This window comes from Cryptomeria japonica, chromosome 3 (genome assembly GCF_030272615.1).
Source record: "Cryptomeria japonica chromosome 3, Sugi_1.0, whole genome shotgun sequence".
Lineage (NCBI taxonomy): Eukaryota > Viridiplantae > Streptophyta > Pinopsida > Cupressales > Cupressaceae > Cryptomeria > Cryptomeria japonica.
The window spans coordinates 375,427,891-375,452,799 of NC_081407.1; the positions used below are offsets into that span (position 1 = coordinate 375,427,891).

Genomic DNA, 24,909 nt, shown 5'->3' on the forward strand with positions numbered 1-24,909 from the left:
TTTAGACAGATTAAAAACAACTACTAAAAAACAAAACTGAAATAACATATAGTTGAAAACATATTTTATTAGGAACTAATAATTAGCATGTGTACCACGCCAAACTCACATAAAGAGAGCTAGGGGAAAGGACCCAGTAGTTGAGGACATTCCAATTCTTGTGATAGAAGTTGTTGATTTAATACCCCCATACCTACTGATTTAATGTCCAAATTTTAGTTGTGACTTTAAAGTTGTTATTGCTATGATAAGTACCAATAATTTAATGAAATATACCATTTGTTGTAAAAAGCAACCAATCATGTGATGCCACATCAGCTGCACAAGTATTGGGTCCCTTTTGCACACCTATTGGTCTCACTTTTTTTTGGGTTGTTTTGGACACCTTGGCAAAAACCGTGCTAATGTGGCCTTGAAACCTTAGTTATAAGTAGGGGACTTGCCAAGTAAGCTGCCGTAAAAAATTGAGAGTGATTTGAAGATGCACAACTACTGAGTTCTCTACCCTAGTGCACCCTGGTAATACACGTGCATTTGGTGGCTTGTTGATCCCGAAATTGTTTCTGTGGTCCCTGTTTCTCATGGCTATTGTTGAAATTAGTGATCATCAGTGTTTAAGGAGTTTACCATTAATTTTTAGACAAATAAAAAACAATGCTGAAAAGCTAAACTTTAAAAAAGAAATGATATATAGTTAAATACATAATTTTTATAGGAACTAATAATTAGCATGTGCACAGCACTGAAGTGACAGAAAGAGAGCTAGTGCTCCTCACACAAACAAACTACTTATATAAGCATTTCCTGCTACTCCCTATGCTGCAAATTATTTATACGAGAGAGAGCAAGGAAGCGGATCTGATCAGTCGGCTATCTGCCACAGGTGGTCTCCTTGGGGAACGAAAAGGCAGATAGAGGGGGTACCAGGCTTCACATTCAGCGCCTTAAATGGGATGTTGTTGGGAATCCAGGCGCTGGTGTCCTTGTGACACACAGCCACCGCCTCCTCCGTCCTATCATCTTCTCCCTTCACCCAAACTCTTGCGATCCTCCTGCCTGCTTCCAAAGTACATGCCGACTTATGGCAGTAGTACACAGCATACGCATATTGTTTACTGTGGCAGTAATACACGTCCTTCTCTGCTGCGCCCTCGTCTTTCACTCCCACGATGGTATAATCCTGCCTCACGGATTTTGACATGAACTTTGAAACATTCGTGACTAGCACAGTTTAGCGATTGCTCCTCAACTTCGACGTGCTCAAGTCAACCAGGGACTCCAACGATGTTGCGCAGAAGTTGTTTTCGCCCTCCTCGGCAGGTCTTTCGCATGCTTGCAAAGTCTCCTTAATAGCCACGCCCATGACGGAAGTTTGTCGGAGGAGAAAGGGATTTGGTCTGCCACGGAGCGTTGAAGAAAACGCCTCTCCCTTTCTCGCAAGAAGGTTTGAGAAACTTTGGTTCCTCTCACCAAATCTTTCTCCAGCAGAAACGTGCACGACGTTGCATCCATCGGCATTTGCGTAGTTGGAGCATAAAGTTTTGCTACGTCGCAACGTTTCAAAGGCACCGGCGCAACGCCTTGTGTCCCAACTTTTCTTGGAGGCATCCCCGCGTCCACTTTCAATAATTCCTCCATCGGCCACATTCAACGCTATTTTCCCATCATCATTATCATCATCATCATCATCATCATCATCAGGTGAGATGAGTTCCCGCACAAGTTGTGGAATGGGTGTTGTGGGCAGATACTCTTCACCATGCAAATGTGCAGCTCCGCTCGCCGCTAGTGACTGTGAATTCCAAACAACGAAACTCATAAGCAATGTAAATTTACAAACTACCTAAGTTGGACTCTAAAACAAAAAGGAAAAACACATACAATGAGAATAATGAAACTAGTTAAAGCCCTCATCTTGTTAAACACAGCAAGCAAGTTAACGATTTCAGAGATACCGAGTGAAGGAGGGTCTCATCCATTTAAATAGGTGCTTGAGCTTCGCCTCAACCGCCATACTGGACGCTACCATAGCAGATATTCATGTGCTAAATCACATGGCCATTAAGATTCTTTAAAAATTTGCCTGGCCCAACCGCCGTAGTGGATGTTTGTTTTTTGGTCGGTCACCGCTGTAGTGGATGTTGCCATGGCAGACACGCATGCACTAATCACAAGGCCATTAAGATTATTTTTAAATTTGTTGTGTATTTTTAAATTGAAGCTGAAGCTCAGACTGATAAAATGTTGTAATTGAAGAATCTCCTCTCGAACAAGATGATGATTAAGATCAAGAAGACATCAATCTGCATGTGTGTCATAAATGATGGTATTCGAACAATAATCACATGACAACAACTATAATATCAGTCAATCAAAAATATGAATGACATTTAAATCTACATGAGTGACCCCCATGACACTACTTAATCAATGAAGTTAAATGAGTGATCTCATCATCATTCCTCAACCAATTCATGTTGAAAATACAAAGGCAAGAGTCTAAAGAACCATGATAAACTGAGAAAGGTAGCCTCTAGAAAATAGGAATCTAGGAATGTCTAAACTCACTTGAAGCAAAACCAAAGAAACATTAGCACAAACAATATGATACCCCATAATGATGACTAGGAAGAAGCATGACAGGTCCAGTAAAACTATGCATTTTGTTAAAGCGATGGAAGCTACTGTTAGGGCATCGGGTATCTCAGACGCTTCACAAAAGCTCTCTGCCTATTATTTATTAACCTAGGGTTTTTCTATAAATTATCGCACAATCTTGAAACCCTCGAATGCATATATTGACCTTCCTCGTGTCGAGCATTGGTAAAGATTCAATTGATAATTAGTCACTCGTTACAAATCAAATATCAACTCACACTCATTCACAGGCGTTGTTCTCAGATTTGGGGCATAAAGATGCATGGATTTATCGATTTAAAACACCAAATGCCCAAAGACATGAACAAAATCGCTTACCTTTTAGCTTTATTTGAGCTCACTAATTTGCCTTTGTCGAAAACCAGTCTTCAATATGTAAGCTTTCCACTCGATTTGATCATCCGACCTCGGCCTACTGGTCTCTCCTTTCTTTGCGAAAGCTTTTAGAATAATAAGTTCTGAGAGCGCAAAAAGGTAAGTTGATAATCAATTTGATTCAATCGGATAAAATTGGAAGGCAATGGCTTTTTAAAGTTTTATTTTTTCTTATGGGATAACTTCCTAAAAACTCATCAATCTAATTTTATTAATTATTTAACTATTAATCGAGAAATTATACTAATTAATGTAAAATTCTAACTTCCTTATAACATTAATTCAAATTAGAGTGGAACATTGCAAGGGTTGAACATAACTTTTATTGATACTTTAATGAAGTGTCTTCACCAATCTTCCTCACTCACCTAGGAAACACTAAACTAACTGCATTAGTGGATCTCCTGACTGTATAGCCTACAACATGAGAGAACATAAAATTGTTCCCACCATCTATGCACAATGAGACACATTTCTTCTGAAATTCGACATCTCATCTGAGTATGTCTAATACCTCCTCTAGTGAGGCACACGAGATACCTTTCCTCTGAAAGTTCACATCTCCTTTTAGTGTATCTAATACCTCTTCAAGTGCTACGCAAACAATCACTCCTCTGTTGTACATATCATCAAATGTCTTCACATGAGACATCTTTTCTTCGGAAGTTCATATCTCCACCATGTGTGTTTTATCCCTCCTCAAGTGTTGTAAAATTACCAACCAAATGTGAAGACGCTAAGTGCACCCATAAGAAATTTTGCCTCTTCTTGGATCCTTGAAAGGACACATAATGCCAAGCCCTCTCTTTTCGTCAGGGGCACAAAAAGGTTGCTTCTCATCCAAAAAATCATCCCTAATCGATAAGATAGCTTGGGATGATAGATATCCTCCTGCCTCTATTATCTGCAAAATTTGATTTTATCCTTTTTATCCTCTATCCATTTGATGTTGCATGTGAATCTTGGTAGGCATTGTAACTATAGCAATGATGGCTTGGTAGGTCCAAGCATATGGTGACATAACAACAAGGATGTTAGATTCAAGCGATTTAAAAATGACAAGAACATGATCTTATAACTTGAAGATATTAGAATACTCAAAATTAGAGAAAATATATAAATTATATTTTATTTTCAAAAAACCTGCCTCATGCACATGTCATGTCAACCAATTATTTTATGCTAGAGATGTATTTTTTGAACCTATCATCGCCACATCTGATCTGCCCTAAAATTCATGCCCACATTGTTTGTCTTTGTAAAAATTGCTTGTTATAATGGTATCATTGAAAGATTGATAGTGCTTGGAATGTTATTGATAGAGTCTATAAAAACACTCATGCTACCTTACATTACTTCCCACTTCCCACACATAGAAACAACATTCATTTTTCTCACAAAATGGTCCTATTCTGTCAAATATTTTCACACATAATTTAAATATATTTTACTTAGTTTCTTGCATCTATTCCGAAACAAAAGAAAACATTCATACCTTGCTAATGGATGCTTCCATCTAGCCACTAATCTTTCAATAATGTGTTACATCCCTCTCTTTCACTAATACTTTTCAATGCTCAATTTGCACTAATATGTGATGTTTAGTTGATGCCAATTGAACAATGGTTTACAATTTCATATGTGATGTTTTTATTTGATAAGTCAATAAGTTTTATACTACTATCTACTCATATTTTTACATGTTGAAATTACTAATAGGATTTCAGACTAACTTCATTGTTTTGACCTAGTGGTTGAAAGAAATTCACCATTCTCCAAGAAGGGAGGGAAAATATCATTGGGTATGGAGGTAATCAGGTGAAGGGTTGAGTTTCCATCTAAGTCTCTAAAACTTAGGTATTGGTCATGGCAATTTTTGATGATAGAGCCTAGTGATGTGGAGTCGTGAACTAGGTACCTAATATGGCCAACCCTAGACAATCACTCAAGTTGTTAGGGTTTGTTATTAACATAGAACTCATGATGTTGACTTAAGGCATCAAATAACTAAGTTCAAACTCAAAATTGATTTGATAATCATTCTGGACTTATGAGTTAATTTAAATATAATGTATTTGATACAAAATTATTATGTATGTATAATATAAGGAGTACATATATACATGTTTATATATATATGTATATACATTTGCGACATGTTAATATGACACAAGTGTATATATAACTTAATTGTGTGTTTGTGTATCATTTTCATATAAGTATTGTAAAATGATACTAGTGAACTTTATGAATCAATTTTTATTCATGTAAAAGGGCTAAAGGTCATACTTAAGAATACGTGAGAAACCATACATATATTGGTCATATTACATAATTAAAAGTAATCACATTTATATTGGCCATATTCATAAAGCAAGGTGGCTCCAAGCCATAGTATATTCAACCACATCTTATATTATGGAAAAGATGTTGAACCCAACAATGTGGGTAATGGAATCCAAGGCAAAAGGAAAATGAAAATATATATTGAAGAATTTTGTAACTTCTTGTAAGTGATAATCAACACATCCAATGATAGTTTACTGTAATGGACTTTAAATTCATTAAAATTTATTATTAATTAATTGAAATATTCTTAACCTTTTAAGGATTATAGCTAATTGGGAAAAGCTTGAAGTTTGTACATTATATAAGGAAAGAAGATTGAATAGAGGATAATCACATAACTTGTTTTTGGTAAATTCTTTCTAATGGAGAAGTAGAAGAAATTCAAACTCTGGTAGAATAGAGGTTGGGGATACTATGGAAAGCTAAGAAAGGAATATTGAAGGCTTAGAATAAGTACTCTACTCAACCAACTTGGAACACAATCACATAAGCCATGTTTCCAATTTTAAAAATTTTGTTTGAATTTTGAAATTAAAAAGGAAGAATAATTAAAGTAAATTTATGTGTTCTTGTTAGAAGGAAATAATTCTAATACCTGACATTTTAGGTTAATAAGTTTGTATCACAACAATATTATGGTTTAGTATGTAATAAGCTCAATAGCATAGCTATGCTAAGGCATTTATGATTCTCATTAAAGAAAGGGTTTGCCTTTTGTACCGTCTTAATTCTGAGAATAAGAAGCTAATATAATGGCAATGATAAGAAACGTTTTTTTGTCCTAAACCATAATGAAAGCAATAAACTTAAATTATATAGCCCTTATGGGTAGAATTATAATAGCAACAAATAATAATTATCATCTCTTTTAGCTAAACAAAATAGTCTTATGATTTATAACAGTCTTTATAGAAGTAGAGATTAACTATGAAGATGCAGTAGTTGCACTGTGCTTTAATCATTCTTGTTCTTGAATGAACAGTGAAGAAGATAAACCAAATAAAAAAGGTTGAAGGATTTCTAGTTTAAAGTATTGAATAAGGAAGAATTTTGCATTGTGTTTTCATCTTTTTGTTTTAATAACAAGCATACGTACTCATATGCTGTAAGTCAAGGTTCATTTTACAGAACTTGTTGCAAAACAAAAGTAAAGATAACTATTGTGAACCCTAGAGTTGAGGGCATGTGTATATTTGTAAACATGAGGGTGAAAGCATGCAAGCTCATGTTCATGAATATGGTGCCTATTGAAATCTACAATAGTGGACTCAATTGAAGTAATATAAAAATGTTGTGAATGGTAGCTTTCCATAATAATGCAGAACAACAAAGCCTAAAATTAGAATGGTTAGATAGAACTTATTAAAGCTAGAAACAAGTGAGCCTCTAAACTTGAGTTAGTATGCAATTAGCATAAGAGACAATTGTGATTGGTCAGTTGACTAATGCCTATTATTGGCTCTAGCCGAATAGGGTGGTGAACAATGACTACACGTTAAATTATGCTTGCAACTATGAAAAATTTGGCCAAGGTGACACTGTCAATTACAAGAATTTGTTGGTTCACATGGTCTAGATGTACTACCTAGTCAAAGGCCATACTAGTTAGGCAAAACCTATAGTGTGTGACCTACTAGGGTTGTGTAGGATCAAAACATTTGCCTTGGATTGCACTAGACCTTTTACCCTACTTACACCCTTGCAAAGGCAAGGTCACTTTTAGTAGAAAGATGTGTAGAAGATTTCCATGTCTATGGTTGAGTGGTAAATTGCCCTAATGATACTTTCCCTTTGATTACTTACTTTAAATAATAAAGGAATCAATTTAATGGATTACCAAAGGTTGAGAACCCTAAACTCCTCTTATACTTTATTTATTATGTACTCATGTTAACTTGGAAATGTTTATATACATTGTACTCCATGAATAATTGATATTACTACTTGCATAAAAAAAAGTTAAGCTTATCATTTACATATATATCAAAAAAAAAATTACATATCTATGTTTTTGTTTTCAAATTGTTCTTGTTTGATAATTTTATTTTATATTATTCCTCATCTATAGTGGTTTGGCTTGTTACAAAATCAATGTTTACAAAAAGTTTTAGTTTCATGCCTTCACCATATTCCATTAATTTGTTCATGCATCACCAATACATCAAATGCCCAACAAGTAAATGTCAAACGCCCCACAAAAATGGTAACGGTCAGGTCAATAAACTCCAAACATAAGTCACCTTGTATTCAACACAACAGTTTGTCTTCCAACTAATATTTTTCCATGCTATATTCTTCATTATATAGGCATAAAAGAACACAACCACTTTTCTCCTCTACATGCCCGTCAGGGATTTTTTGAATGCCTTGTCTGCACCTCCATAAAATAGATAGTTGCTCCAAATCAATCACTGAATTCCTTAACCCCATTATCTACGACTTCCTCTACGGAACAAATGCATTCATTTCAGCATCCAAGCAAACTTTTCAATGCAGAAAACTCCAAAACCCCATGTTGTCAGCCATTCCACTATTCTTAAAAGCACTTCACATGCGCACCATTAATACTTGATTCGATTGAGATTGAATGTATTAAATTATAGTGCAATGGCGTTTTAAAGTGCTATTTTCATTATTAAAACTTTCTACAAGAGTAACTTCCCAAAAATTAATCAATCTAATTTTATTAATTATTAAACTAAAAACTATACTAATTTCAAGTTGTTTCAATGAGTTGCATTAAGTCTTCAAATCAAAGATAGGGTGTGAAAGTACTTTTGTAATAAATCTCGGCCTCCATCATGACTGATGAACTCAGCTTTTCAACTCTCTTGTGTATCCGGTCTATAGAGAATTTTGTGCTTACTCAGCTCTTGCAATGCTCCTGGGATCTCAATTTTGAACAAGTTCTTTCTTCAAGTTTGACTTGAGAGTAGAGTTAGAGAGAATAAGTTTAAATGCATTTGTCCAAGTATATAAATTTTCCCCAAATTTGACTTAATGCCAAGTTGAGGCCAAAACTTATGTTTCATTCTTAAAAATTTGCTCATTCCTTGGAGTCCATCCTAAGCCGAGTTTGGACTCTTTTCAAATGTTTTCTTGCCGACCTTGGCATCTCATCATTTCTCGGGCATATTGGTGCCGAAAAGATAAATTCCAAACATGTCTTCTCTCCCTAATTTTGATGTAAGGCTAAGTTTGGGCTTTAAATGTTCATTTGTTTGGTGAACTACATGATTCTACAAGTCCTCATTTAAGCTAAATTTGTACGCATTTCAAACATACTTGATTCAACCATTTGATTTCCCGAGATCATTAATAATTCCTCTCTCTCGTGATCTTCACTATTATCTTTTAAGACTCATTTCCAACTTTACATAACTCACCATGTTTTCATCAGACATTAATGGCACCTAATGGATTTATCTAGGCTTATACATCCTCGAACTAGTGATAGACCCGAGTTTTTCTCCTTTTGGAATGTGACACCTCACGATGGATCCTAATGTGACATACAAGGACTGACACATTTTTATGAATAAAAGGAATTTTTTATTTCTTAGTTTTTATCATGTGTATGACACATTTTATGAATAAAAGAGATTTGTTTTGTTTCTATTTAATTATATTTAGTGAAGTTATTATTTCATTAATTAGTGTTGTTTGTACGTCACAACTCTAGAAGCTACTAGCATACTTATCTTTAAAAATATCTATATAAAAGACATCAAGATTTCCGAGATGTGCAATTTTAACTAGATTTGTAAAATAAATAAAATATAAGCACCTTGACAATAATCTCTCTTTGTATCTTTATATATAATCTCGCATATATTAAAAAGTATACAATTAATAAGAATCTGTACGTGATAGTCACGCTAATTGACATAGAGCTCCTGTGACTCCTAACAAACTAGATAAGCATGTCATGCTACTCCCTACGCTGTAAATTATTCATAAACTAGATAAGCATGTCATGCTACTCCCTACGCTGTAAATTATTCATTTATATATATAGCAAGCAAACTTGAGCAAGCAGCGTGGATCTCAGTCATATATATAGCCACACAACGTCGCCCTGGAGAGCAAAATGGCAGATAGAAGCGGCACCAGGCGTTACACTTCAACGACCCGGCTTAACGAGTACACTCGAAGCGTTGACTGCAACGCTTAGGTGGCTCGTGTGGGGTGCATTCCGTCCGTTCTCTTCACCGGCACCCGTTTCCGTTTTCCTCAGCGGCCCTATTAACTGTTGCAGTCAGTAGTTAACTGCCCAGTTCACGCCTATAATCCAAAACGAATTCAAAATCGCTCCCGCGCTGCGTAAGTTTGGTACGTGGTAGTAAAGAGTTCAATCACATAAGAGAGATAGAGAGAGAAAGCCTCTCATGGAATTTTGTCATCGCAGCCAAGGAAGCCATTTGAAATGCTCTGATAGGACATACATGCAAAATGTGGAAGCACAGACAAGGGAAATGAACCAGTTTGATTGAATGCCTCAAAGAAATATGGTCTTATGGAATGCCATATTCCTGGATAATACGCAAAATAGAGTTTTGAAAAGGCTTCAGGAACTTGCAAGCGTATCCAATTGGCAGATGTAAAACCGGAATCCGCAACCTTTGCCAGTAGTCTCCCTGCCTGTGCCGAAATGGGAGCTTTGGAACAGGGTATGGATTCTGTCAAATGGTAAAGGACAGAGGAATTCTGCCAGATGCTGTAGTTGCAACTGACCTAGTAGACATATATGCAAAATGTGGAAGCATGACAAGGGGGTGGTAATTGTTTAAAAAAATGCCTCCAAAAAAATTGATCTCATGGAATGCTATGATTGCGGGATACACACAAAAATGGATTTGTGACAAAATACCTCCAAACAACGTGGTCTCATGGAATGTGCCATGATTGCAGGACATGCACAAAATGGATTTTTGACAAGGCTATAAAATCTTTCAAACAAAATGATTGGCAGCATACTCCCCACCTGTGCCAATATGGTAGCTTAAGAACATGGCATAGACATCCCACCAAAGCTCCACGGAAGGGAGGGTTTTCTCAGATATAATCGTTGGAAACGCAACACTGATTGACATGTATGAAAAATGTGGAAGTATAAACATGGCACAAAAATGTGGTCTCATGTAATGCAATGCTTGTGGGATATGCACAAATGAATTTTGCAAGAATGCTCTCAACTTTGTTCGTGTTATATGTGCATGCAGCCATGCAGGTTAAGTGTATGTGGGCTGTACATATTTCAATCACACTGTAAGCCTTTTTGCATTACACTCGATTATTATGTGCAGATGGTTGACCTACTTGCTCATATCTATCTGGAGAACACCTTAAACTTTTATCATTAAGATGTGAGTTGTGTGGATATGTTTTCATGCTGCCTGCAAATAACACATGAATACAGGCTCTAAAAGAAATGTGACTTATGTTCTTCTTTCAAACATCTATGTTGAAGTGGGCATTTGATGAGCAACTGGCGAGAAGATTTATGGAAGATAAGGAATCAAAAAAATCTCCGAATGTAGTTAGATAGAAGGTCATAAAATGGTACATTCTTGTGCAGGAGATAGGTTACATCCATAAACATAGTAGATCTATGTTTAAAGTTGGAGAAATCGGTTTGGGAGATGAAAGCAACAAGGTCTCTTTTAGATGCAAGGTATTTACTTAGTTGTGTGAAAAAGGAAAAAAATCATTATTTGTCTATCATCATAGTGAAAAGTTGACAATTGCTTTTGGTTTTCCAAACATGCCCCTCTAAAATAACTATTATAGTTGTTAAAAGCCTTTGAGTATGTTTTGATTGCCACACTACAATGAGATTTATCTCAAATGTTGTTGCAATTCGTACCTATAATGATTAGTTCTGTTGACTTCATGAAGATGAAATGAACTCACTTGCACACACATTTTTTCATGGATTACTCCAAGGCCTTATTAAATCATAAGGATTAATTTCTTGTATGAAGTAATTTTTAAAAGCTTTAATTATGATAAACCTTAAATAAATGGGTTCTTATGTTTGTTTAATTATCATAGAATGTTTAGGAACATTCTCTATGCCTTACAATACCATCTCTAATTTTAGATAAAATTAAGGAACCTCTCCATCAATGTTTATCCTATTGAGCCTTTACCATGCATATCATTCTTAGTATAAGGACTCTAGTGTGCTTATAATTCTCTTTTAGTTTGAGTTTGTTTCCTATAGAGTCCCTATTTGATATTTGACAAAAGACTTATATTTTGGACCCCTATAGTTGCTATATGATATTTGTGTCTTGCCCCATTTAAGTGATATCGGTGTCTATATTAGTAAGTGTAAATTTATCCAAATATAGTGCTTTCTTTCTTAATACAACCATTTTTTGGCCACCATCTATGGGCGTGTGCACAAAGATGGTGGTCAGAAAAGTGGACACCACCCAAAAAAAACTTGGAAAAACAAGCAGTGCGTACGCAGTTTTAAAATTTCAAATTCCCGCGTATGCGCTTAGGTTTGTTCTTCCCGAGCCTAGAAAAGGTAGCGTGTACGCGCTAATAATCCAAATAAAACCGCGTACGCGGTGCCTGGTAAAAGAAGTTGGGTCTCATTTACCCATAAATCGTATTTTTAACTTCGTTTTTTCCCCGTTTTCTCACCTAAACTGCGAACGGGGGTGCTAGATTTGTCCTCTAGGCTATGGATCAAGGTTAGTTTTTGTTTATTTTTGTCTTTCTTTCCGGTTTATGCAATTTACTTTACATTTTGAATTTAATTTCATTAATTTTGATTAGGTTTTTTCATTTTTTGTTTCAAAAACCAGATTCTTCTAATCCAGAACACAAACAACCAAATGAACCTCCTGAAAACCCTCAAGAACAACCAAATGCACCTCCTAAAAGCACACAAGAACAACCCCCAATTCCTCCTTTTGACCGCACAGTCGAAAGACATGAAGAATTATTTAATCAGTTAGGACAAAATACGTCTAAAATCAATAGACTGATTGTAAAATTGAAAACATATGAACTTGACCATCATCAATCCCTCGCCACTAGCCTAGAAACATTAGCTAGTGGTGCCATAGCCGTTTCCACAGAAATTACCAAATGAGGAAGCTTTAGGGATAGGTGTCATCAATTCTATGCCAATGGGCTATCATACGATGGAGTAAAAAACAAAAATATTTCTAAACAACAAATATGTGCCCTTTTTGTTGATCCCAAAATTGGTCATTCATTGCCTCTTAATGCAAAGAGGTTTCCCATACATTGGTGTACCAATGCGTAGATGAATAATCTTTTTTGGCAGAGGTGGTGGATGGTCTTTGATGATCTATCTTGTAATAATTATGAGGTGCCATTATACTTTTTGAGAAAAATATATTGTGAGTTTGTGCTCAATGTGTGACCAAACTATTTTGACATGAGAGAGTTTCATGGTAGAGGTGGTGGCTCTGCCCAAGATAGACCTAGAGCCTGTAGGCGATTAGCCGCGGAGAGTCGCCACCCCCTAGCACCCAAACCCAAGGTGCATCAGGTTGTCTCATTAGAGCTAAAAGAGTTGATGGAACTACAAACTCTTCAGGCAGCCACATCATCGACTGGTGCCATCATCCAACATGGGATGTCAATAGCACACCCTATTGTATTGGATGATGAGCCGTTAGAGGGCGACAAAGACCCCATCGAGCATATGTGTGTCAGTTGCTTGAGGATATGCTCTAGGATAGATGATACAGCTGGTGCAGATGGATACTCATATCATCTCCGCATGATTTGTGGTTGTAGATGTTAGGCTCACATAGTTGAGGATGTCGTGCTGACAGATGAGTTGATGGACATGGTGTTTGCCCATGAGCCACAAACATAGGTGTGTTGATTTGAATTCATAACATTTTATTTATCAATCATTTTAAATTTGTAATTACATAAATGAATTTTTATTTATACATCGATTTAAATTGAGACGAATAATATGCATTTTAGGATGCAGCAGCAGTATCCCATACACCTCCCCTAGTTACCATAGCTGCAACTTTGATGCCTGAGGTATAAGTTTTGTAACATGTTAAAATAGAATAGTACACTTTGAATTCAAAAAAATACAAGATATACTAACTATCTTTAATGCTTGGTCCAATTTTTGGTTTGTAGGTGTTGACAGGGGACGAAATGTCCCGGATTGATGACATCACGCTCTCAGCGATCGATTTTGGCCTACAAGGCTATATGGTATCATATTTTGTACAACTCTTTTTATGTATTGTTTTGATGGAATATGCAAGTCATTTCATTTTAGAATTTTAAAATTATGTTTAATCTATTATCTGTACTAATATCTAATGTTAATTTTGTGTTTTTAGGGTACCCCCTCCGCGTCTAGGGCTCGTCCTAAGAAAAAGAATTCCTCGAAGACGCCAAAACATATGAAGAAGGTAATTGAACACATTTTTAGTTGTACAATTGTTTGAAAATGTTGAAATCAAGTATTAGTTGGGGTTTGTAGATTGATTAGTGTTTTTTTGTCTATTTTACATGTACAATGACCATTGAGCTTTGTGGATATGTTGAATGCACCTGATTCGCCCACGGATCAAGAGAGGGCAAAGGTATGTATCTCTACTTTATTTTCTTGATTTCATAATTATATGCATGCGTACATGTGAACTTGTGATATATTATAATCTTATAATTTTTTCATACAGGAAATATCCATACCTATTTCGTCAATGGCGAACCCTCCTCCTTGCAGTGGAGAAGCATCTCAGGATCCGGTACACTTTTGTTTGATATGTAAAATTATTTGTTTTCAACCTTCAATGCTTATCATTATATTAATTGTATTTAATCTTTGTAAATTTTTTGTATAGGTAATAGCGATAGTTTCTACATCGATGGTGAGCCATCCTCAGTCCTTTGGAGAAGCATCTCAGGCACAGGTACGTCATTGTTCTCTATATTATAGCTTTTAAGTGTTTTTGATATATTTATGTTAGTACATTGTATTAATTGTACATTTAATCTACAATAGACTCCTTCGCGGTACGACCATAACGTGGATCCATTTAAGTATGTCTTCAAGAAAACTCCTAAGAGTGACAAGGAGAGGAGAGTGAAGACATTAGCTCCTGGATCAGCTGATGAGGTAATCTACATTTCAATTGCAAAGGAATTAAAGTTAAATGCATAGTTATGTTGTTAATCGTGAACTATTTTCTAGAAAAGAATTCTAACTTGGCTTTTGAATTATGGTTTTGTAGCCATCTACAGAGCCACGTATTGCACCGAAGAGGCTTGATTTTGAAGATCCGCCACAAGTTTAGGATCATATAGTGTTAGTTTTGGTTATAGAATGACCAATACATGTAGATATATTCTACATTTTTATTGTATATTGATTTAGACATGGCATATGCCACATTTTTGTAATACTTGTATTGACTTGGCAGACATGCCTTTTTTTATATATATAAATATCAATATTCGATCCAATAAATGTTTTATGAGTTCATTATTTTGTATTCATTGTATTTTGTGGTTGTCCTTTTATAAATTTAAATGAATATTTGCATATGTAATCAACAATATGAATATAAACAATAAAAATATATGATATAAAACATTGCAATCGTGGAATATGATTTGATAAATTTTTTTAAATGTTGAATTAACCCTACAAAATTCCTTGTATTCAGTTCATTATAATGTATTCGCTATATTTGGTGGTTGCCCTTTTATAAATTTAAATGAATATTTGCATATGTAATTATGAATATGAATATAAACAACAAAAATCGACAATATGAATATAAACAACAATGTGTTTGGTGCAAGAGCACCCTCACGCTCGTAATTGTCAAATTTTGTTCGTCGTGTACACAAACTGATGCCATGAGCACATCCGAGTGGCCAGGTTTATGCTAGGCATACCCCTGTCGTGCATCCCAAAGCACCAGAATGTCGAGAGTCATACCCTATCGGTGCGATCTCTCAAGTGCCCTAAGTCAAAAAAATTGTCAAAATTTGAAGGAGTGTTTCTTCCAATCCACAATACATACAATTGATCTGTTTGATCCTGTGGGGTCGCATGAGGCTCCTCTACAATGACCTATCTCATTTTTTGACGACTCGGAGTCATTTTCAATTAGTAGCAGTTTTTCGCCTGCTCCAAAAACCGTCAGTTGCTTGCAAGGAAAAGTTGCAAGATTGGCTAGAATTGATTTTTTTCATCGTGCACACAAACTGATGTCGCGAGTGCATCTGGGTGGGCACATTTACGCTAGGAATGCCCCTGTTGTGCATCCCAAAGAACCAGAACGTTGAGAGTCATACCCTACTGGTGCGATCTCTTAAGTGCCCCGAGTCCAAAATAATGTCAAAATTTGACGGACTGTTTCTTCCAATCCACGACACATACTGTTGATCTGTTTGATCCTGTGGGGTCGAGTGAGGCTCCTCTACAATGGCCTATCTTAGTTTTCAACGACTCAGAGCCATTTTCAATTAGTAGCATTTTTTCGCCTACTCCAAAAACTGTCAGTTGCTTGCAAGGAAAAGTTGCAAGATTGGCTAGAATTGATTATGTTCGTCATATGCACAAACTGACATCGTGAGAACATCCGGGTGGGTAGGTTTACACTAGGCATGCCCTTGTCATGCATCCCAAAGCACCAGAACATCAAGAGTCATACCCTACCGGTGCAAACTCTCAAGTGCCATGAGTCCAAAAAATTATCAAAATTTGATGGACTGTTTCTTCCAATCCATGACACATACGGTCGATCTATTTGATCCTATGGGGTCGTGTGAGACTCCTCTACAATGGCCTATCTCGGTTTTCGATGACTCGGATCCATTTTCAATTCGTACCATTTTTTCGCCTGCTCCAAAAACCGTCAGTTGCTTGCAAGGAAAAGTTGCAAGATGGGCTAGAATTGATTCGGTTCGTCGTATGTACAAACAAACATCGCGAGCGCATTTGGGTGGCCAGGTTTACGCTAGACATGCCCCTGTTGTGCATCCCAAAGCACCAAAAATTTGAGAGTCATACCCTACCAACGCAATGTAGAAGTTGCTTGACAACTTTTTTGATAATTTTTTTGACAACAATGACAATTTTTGCTCAAATTGTATCAAGTCTCAATCTATGACCCCTATGACCCGATAATGACTCAAATAATTATCCATGATTATACAAGAATCAAGAATGCTCATGATTGACCAGGGACACATCACATATACTCAAAACATAGTCACAAAACATTGACACACAAAATAGTCACAAAACATTGTCACATATTATTCAAAAATTTGCTTCTAAATATGGTCAAATCAGCTCTTGGCTATTTGATTATACAAAAAATTATCTTACAAATCATCTCATGGACTTTTATACAAAATTTGGCATTACAATATGTGCAATTCAGCTCATCGCCATTTTAATATACAAATCATCTCATGGGCTTTTATACAAAATTTGGCATTACAATATGTGCGATTTAGCTCATCGCCATTTTAATATACAAAATTTGGCATGTACATATGTACAAATCAACTCATTGCCACTTAAATATACAAAATTATGCCCCTAAACATGTAAAAATCAGCTCATGGGCATTTATATATACAAAAAACAAATATAGAACAATTCGTCGATGATTTATACAAAATTCTCGAAATCATTCTACTCTGAACCATAGAATCAATCAAGTGAGCCTTCAAGATTGGCTCTAACCCGTATTGTGTCAAGTATTGCCTCGTGGTCAGATACACGAACTTTCCATAAAATCTTGTTATGAGGTCTACCACGATACTTCATCAAATGAATACTTGTTGCAACAACAAGGTTAGAGAAATGAAGAATATGTCTATGTGTTTCAAATTTCTCGAACAACCAAACATCATAATTCTTGATAGGGTATCTCCGAAGACATGTTCCTGTCATGACAACAGACCCTATTGGGTACTCAATACCCTCTCCGTCAATGATTGTGGTTGTCAATTTTCTTTTAGACTTAACACAACAACACAAATAGTAATATGTTCCTTCTTCATTGTTCTCTTCTGCAACAACTGCATACACATGACCTGCATTTTATAAAGTGTTAATTAATACCAAAAATAAAGTATGATGTACAACAAAATAAACCAAAAAGAATACTTGCAAAAAAATTAACTCGAAAAATCACCTGAATCCACTAGGTCGGATACATGGTCAAAATCCACTGATGTCTCCATTTGGCTCAATTGTAGTGCTTTGGGAATTTGATATGAATCAATGGGAACCAATGGTCTACAAGACCATTTGTCAACCCACTCTTTTGATTCACATTCTTTTCACACATGTTCCTGCACCATCGTGCTCTTCCTTACCATGTCCAGCCTCAGTGAAATTCCAAAAATATTGTACACCACTTGTCACATGCATCCTTGTCAACCAATAAAACATCCTTGCATTCTTGAATTGTGCGGTGCAATTTTCTGACCATATTAAGTGTCGGTTGTATCGTATGTTCCTTTCCCTTAAACTATCATAGAAAAATTTAAAGCATCCTTGTACAAACTCCGATGAATGAGTACGATCATCACTTATGTAGAAGTGATACTCTCTTACAACCTTTCTATCCTCCTTTGTGCTATCGTTTGCATGCATGAATGCTATGTGTACAAAAATAGAAACTTGTGTAGAGTGATAATACATGGATTGCACTTCATTTTGAGGTTGTAGTGTATAATTTTCAGCAAAATCAACGATAGAAACAATGGTGCCAAGAGGAAATGTGTCCTTACATAACTTGAATCGCTCATCTAACCATCAAGCTCTATGTGTATGCATTATGTACTCATAAATTAGTTTCTCTTGAAACATTTTCATAAATTGAGCTACACATATATCATTTTTCACTAGCTCACATCTCTTCAAATCTTTTCCATCTTTAACTCCATATGTGATTGTCTTGTATTTTCTGAAACAAACTAGTTTCATACCAATTTCATGTGTGCTCTGCAAATGTATGCATCTTGGTAAACGATGCAAACCACCATATATAGCACAAGAACCATCCAAACAAGGCATCTTATAATAAATGCAACCATCATGTCTATTACATAGCACACTTGAAATAAATTCTCTTGCCGACTTAGGAGGTGCTTGTATATTACATTCCTACAAAACATCGTTAGTGTGCAAATTAGAACAAATATGACGAAAAATATCATAATGCATGGAAAATTCAATATGCATCCTGCAACAACATGTGGTGTGTACATGATGAATCTTAATATACATGTGCATATATATATGTTTGTGTGTGTGTGTGTGTGTGTGTGTGTGTCTTTCTGTATATATGTGTCTGCATATACACATATGTAAGTATATATTGCTCTGAACTACATATATGTATCTATTTATATATATACATATATATATATATACATATATATATATATACATATATATATGTACATATACATATACATATACATATACATATACATATACATATACATATACATATACATATACATATGTATGTATGTATGTATGTATGTATGTATGTAGGTATATGTGCATGTGTGTGTATGCATTTACAAAGAGATGCTCCTCTATCTATGTATGTCCATATCCACGGAGGAGGGTGGAGAACCATTGGATGGGAATTGGGGTTCTACCGATTGAAGCGTCTTCACTGCCTTTCATGCATTTTGAACAACATATTTCTGCCATTAAATACACTTTTGTTATATTCTGCCTTGCCAGCATAGTTCGCAGGTCTTCTGCATTGCAAAGATTTGTTAGATTATATGTTACCAGCATCATTGATAGGACTTCTAAATGTAAGAGGCCATGATAGGATTAACTATCATTAACCCAGTTTTCCCATTGTCTAAAATGCTTCCTACAATTACTATTTTTCCTTCGTCTTTATTTTACTTGGTCAACCGTAACGGTAAGTATTATTTTCATGCAGCTTTGATCTCACAAGGCCTCTTTTTACTATAATAAGTCTTCCACTAAAAGGTTCTTACATGAATTTTAGAGACCCAAATTCAGCCTTCCAATTATGTTCCAACAAGTTTATCTTTGCACTGATTGTTCATGCCCATTTACATTCTACTTGCATTCTTTCATCTACGTTCTGAAATTGCATCTGTGTTATTTCACATTGGGCTAGAATTTAAAGAAACTTGTAAACTACAACTTTATTGCATTGTGATTGAATCTTTCCAAATAAAAAATAAGGATGGTTGCAAATTACTCAATTATAACTTTGTTATATTGTAAGCAGTTCTTGGAAAATCAACTCCCCTATGAAATAGTGAATTACTAATTTGGTGTAGACATATGGGATTTTGGGAAAAAAATAGAAATTAAAAACATGGTTGTCCACATCTATGTTTGCTATCATCTCTTTTCAACTTATTAGTTCTAACAAGTCCTCGAGCCCTCCCATAGGTTGTTGGTAATCTTTACAAGCCTGACAGATTTTGTAGTTCGTATTTACATTTGCTTAAGGAATCAACATCTAAGCTATGTGTTTTCGCCAAAAAAAATTCCTTTTCTTGTTATTTAACTTTGTTAATCTATATCTTATATTAGTTACTCTTTTCAAACATTTCTTACTCTATATCCCACTTTCCCACCATTATGTAATTCTTTCAGTTTTTTTTTAATCAACCCATTCCATTGTTCACAGAGGCATTAATTTATTTATTTTCTGTCCATAATGATAGCCCTGTTGTATGTATTCTGCAACATCCTTTGTCAAATTAATGTTGTTCCTTAATAATGGTTGTTCTCATAACCTGCTTGTCAAATGGCATCAAATTGGCATTCTAAATTGCATATATGCTACCTTCTTGAAATAAATCTTTGTACATATACATCTATCTCTTTGCACACACACACACACACACACACACACACACACACATATACATATGCATTTTATTATATATACATATGTGTATATACATGTACATATTTATCTATCTACGTATGCACATATGTAAGCATATACTGTTCTAAACTACATATATATGACTATTTACCTATATATATATGTATATACATATACATATATATGTATATGTATATGTATATGTATATGTCTATATATATATATATACATATATGTATATATATATATATATAGACATATACATATACATATACATATACATATATATGTATATGTATATGTATATACATATATATATACATATATATATATATATACACATATACATATACATATATATGTATATGTATATGTATATACATATACATATACATATACATATATGTAGGTATATATGCATGTGTGTATGTGCATATACATATATATGCTCCTCTATCTATGTATTTACATATGCACACATGTAACAATATACTATTTTGAACTACATATATATCTATATACATAAATAAGTATGTCCATATGTCCTCGCATTCATCTAAACAACCACATTTATATGTACCCTTGCATAAATGCACTGAGCCATTTATATGTACCCTTGTATACCATTTCTATACATATAAGTATGCAACCACACCCGTATACACCATTGCACAAACGCACTTGACCAAGGTGTGCCCCTTCTCATTAATCCATCCATACAATAGAATTCCCTTCATCTTCAATCTACGGAGGAGGGTGGAGAACCATTGGAAGGGAATTGGGGTTCTACCGATTGAAGAATCTTCACTGCATTTCAGATTCTTACATCACAAATACGCTTCCAACCAAATGTACCGCACACTCAATAGCCCTCCACTTGGTTTTTCCCCTTTATTACTTCTCATTCTAACACACCACCATTCTTGTATTTCTCTTAGATCTCCAAAGAGCCCGCTGCACAAATATCTGATTTCAAAAAAGCTAGAAAGAAAGAACAAAATAGGCTTTACTATGCAAAACATAGAGAAGAAATTTCTATAAAGCAGCGATACAAACACCTTAATCAAAACATGGATTCCAATACTTTGCAGCCATTGCCAAATTTAGTTGCAACCCACTCTACAGGTATTCCCATACCTCAAATATTGTCAAGCTCATCTGCAACCCATCCTTCAGATATGCTCCAGCCACATTCAAATGTGCTCACCTAGTCAGTCGCACAATATGAACAACCCTACAAGCAACCTTTACCAATTGATCTGCAGACAAATGCAACTTTATTGCTACATCAACAACAATCTCAGACCATTTCAAATCTTCTAAATTTACACATGTATTGGCTTCTTCCGAACAAGAATAGATAGTTTGTCGCGTCTACACATATGTACAACCTACAAAGAAAAGTATGTTGGTATGCATTTCAAATTAACTCAACCTGACGTCATTTGCTCAAGATGCTATAACGAAAAGGGTGTTCACCGATTCTCTATTACAAACAATATTGATCTTGGCAAACAACCCATGGTTTTAAAACAATTTTCACATGTAGAAGAAATGCTTATAGCAAGGATTCCTCTTATTTTGCAAGTTAGCCATGCTAGGGGTGGTCAATACAAATATATAGGACAGACCGTAAATTTCCCACAAAACATTTCAGAAATAGCAACTGCTTTGCCATGCAAATTCCAACATTTGGAGATTGTGATTATTCGAAGGATAAATCTCGAAGCGAAAAAATATGACTATTATGTAAACAGGTTCCATGTTATGGATACATTGAATTAAAAAATTCAACATGACCATTACTACAGTGATGTTATCATTGACGTTGCAGCTACTGATTTATTGCCACAAACATCTACCGATATATCTAATTTTTTGCATACCCTTCCAAATTGCATTGATCTACAACCTCCTTCACCAACACAAGATCCATTCTATAATGATGATGAAGTTGAATTACATACCACATCATCATTCATTCCAAAGTTTCCATGTTCAACCTTTGAACTAGATGCCATTAAAAAGATATTGCACCTAGATAAGGATGATCGAAATGTTGCAGCTTGGCTTGAAATAAGTTTCTCACCCATTAATGAATACAACACTGAAGGCTTGTTTGCTATGGCCTTCACAACATTGTTCGCAAATGGATCTGCACTGCCACTCCAACCAAGGACAAAACATGTTCACTTGCATGAATATGCTTTGCACTTGATAAGATATCATGACCAAAGATTTGGACAGCATGTTAGGTTCAGATATTATCTTTACAATCTAATAATGAGACAACATTCCCAATAGTTAGCTTCAGTTTTCCTCCGGACAAACTTAGAAGACTCCTTCCCAACTACGTTGCAAGCTTTGTGTGAACAGTTACAGGCTACACCTTTTGATCAATTGCCAAACCAATTAATGCATTTTGCAGCTTCATTGCGAGGCACTAGAGCTTATTGGAATAGATCACACAAGGACCTCACTACAATGGTACACCAATTGGGAGCACCTACATTGTTCTTCACATTGAGTGCAGCTGATACAAAATGGCCAAAACTACATAAATTATTTCCAGCCAACTCCTCTTCAGAATTCCAATCCACAAAGAAATTTTATATAGAAAACATTGTCCACAATCCACACATTACAGCGTTGTTCTTGCATTTTAGATTCACAATATTATGTGAGGAGATTATTGACAAAGTTTTGAAATCAAAAGACCATTGGTACAAGTACGAATGACAACATCGTGGCTCCACACATATACATGGCTTTCTGTGGTTGCCGAATGCACTTGATATGGACAATATAGACTGGTCTAACTATGATTATGTGCAATCAACTGAGTCTTTTTTTGATAGGTATGCTACAACATGGAATCCTCATAGCCAACTTGCCCGAGACAATAGACTCCACACTAATTTATTGTTGGATCCATGCATGGTTAATACAAACCAAATTCTGTCTGCTCACCCTTTCTCTGATTATGAGGAACTAGTCAATGTTGTTCAGTGGCATACAAAATGATCTACTCATACTTACTTAAAAAAAAAGGCCCAACCCTCCATTGTCGATACAGGGCTCCTTGGCCTAAGCAAGATTTTTCAATGCTGATTATTGATATTGACTGCAAGCCATGTTATCAACTAGAAAGAAATGACAATCGTTTAAATACTCACAACCCAATTATGCTAGCAATATGACATGCAAATGTTGATTTCCAGCCTATTTATTCCAAAATGGTTGTTCTGCAATATATCTCCAAATATGCTTCAAAAACAGAACAAAAATCAGAGGATGTTGATGTGTTGAAGAAAATAGTTGCTACAACTAATACTCAAGATACCATCTTGCTAGCATACCAAAAATTCATGATGGGGATAGTTGTTGATCGAGACATCAGCGCACAGAAAACTTGCCATATGTTGCAAAAGCTACCATTGATTAGTTGTAGCCATCATTTTGTCTCCCTTAATGTTAGCAGGAAGGTCCTCCATCATATTACTGATCAAAATGACAATGTCAAACTTTTCAAATTTTATATTTTTGCTTATATGGAAAGGCCTATTGAATTGGAAAAAGTCTCACTAATAAAATCAACACAACAATTTTCATACAATAGCCAGCGTAAGAAGCATAAATGACAAAAACTGCAAAAACAAGCAATTGTCAATGTCTACCCCCAATTTAAAACCTCTTCGAATGAGGATGATCACAACTTTGAAGCCTATTGTTGGACTGAGTTGCTCTTGTGCAAAACCTTTCATCATATTCCTACAGATATAGGTACATCAATAGACCAAATCATTGCAAATTTGAAGCTATTGTACATGGATGGTTACTCACGTTGGCATATTTATGGAAAAGGAACAAGAATGCACAATAGAGAATGATGCAGACTCTAATGATAATGATTTCTTACATTCACACAATGAAGACTAGTATGAATGGGAGTACCTTTCACAAATGTACGCTTCTAACAAAATCATCAGCAATGATCTCCAAGTGTTGGGTAGATGTGATTAAGATATTAACTTTGATTGGACTGAACCACATCCCACTGATCCACTTCATCATACTAATGTTAACTTCATTTTCACAAATAAAATAAATTGCTAGCCTACCCTTATCCAACCAGCTTCTTCTACCACTAATGCATTCCCTTTGGCGGCAAAACAAAAACTTGCACTTGACCTTATTCTTGCCCATTATGCATCTCATCAAACCGTACCACCTTTCCGTATGATTATACAAGGGACTCTAGGAACTGGCAAATCATTTTTGATATAATGCATTAGAAAAAAACTAAACCTTTCCACTAATCTACAACACAATCCTTTGCTTGTACTTGCCCCAACCGACATTTCTGCATATAATATCCAAGCAACAACAATCCATGCTGCCCTGTGCATCCCTCTTAGAGATATGAAACCTTTGACAGGCCAATCTTTAATGTTCTTCCAAGAACAATACAAACAATTACAATATATTATAATTGATGAAATGAGCTTTTTGGGTCCTAAATTTCTTTTGAAAATTGACAGCAGATTACGTCAAGCATTCCCTCACCAACAACATGAACCATTTGGAGGTATCTCAATAATCCTTGTAGGTGACCTTGGTCAACTAC

At 35.4% G+C, this 24,909-nt stretch overlaps 2 protein-coding genes across 2 annotated transcripts; both read right to left on the reverse strand.

Annotated features, from left to right (window-relative positions):
• Positions 1 to 862: 862 nt before the first annotated feature.
• On the reverse strand, positions 863 to 1,201 carry LOC131874179 (BURP domain protein RD22-like). The gene has a single exon (XM_059217434.1). The coding sequence runs from the start codon at positions 1,199 to 1,201 to the stop codon at positions 863 to 865; it is 339 nt and encodes a 112-aa protein (XP_059073417.1).
• A 30-nt stretch (positions 1,202 to 1,231) lies between these two features.
• LOC131874180 (uncharacterized) lies at positions 1,232 to 1,914 on the reverse strand. The gene is made up of 2 exons (XM_059217435.1): positions 1,882 to 1,914; positions 1,232 to 1,792 (listed from the first exon to the last, which is right to left on the reverse strand). Exons 1-2 carry the CDS (start codon positions 1,912 to 1,914, stop codon positions 1,232 to 1,234), a joined length of 594 nt encoding a protein of 197 aa, XP_059073418.1.
• Positions 1,915 to 24,909: the final 22,995 nt, after the last annotated feature.

Excerpts from the sequence above, each read along its gene's own strand:
- LOC131874180 (XM_059217435.1), bottom strand. The coding sequence starts at position 1,914 with ATGAGGGCTTTAACTAGTTTCATTATTCTCATT. Across the intron at positions 1,793-1,881 it reads CTAGTTTCATTATTCTCATT|TCACTAGCGGCGAGCGGAGC; the intron begins GTATGTGTTTTT and ends TGGAATTCACAG.
- LOC131874179 (XM_059217434.1), bottom strand. The coding sequence starts at position 1,201 with ATGTCAAAATCCGTGAGGCAGGATTATACCATCGTGGGAGTGAAAGAC.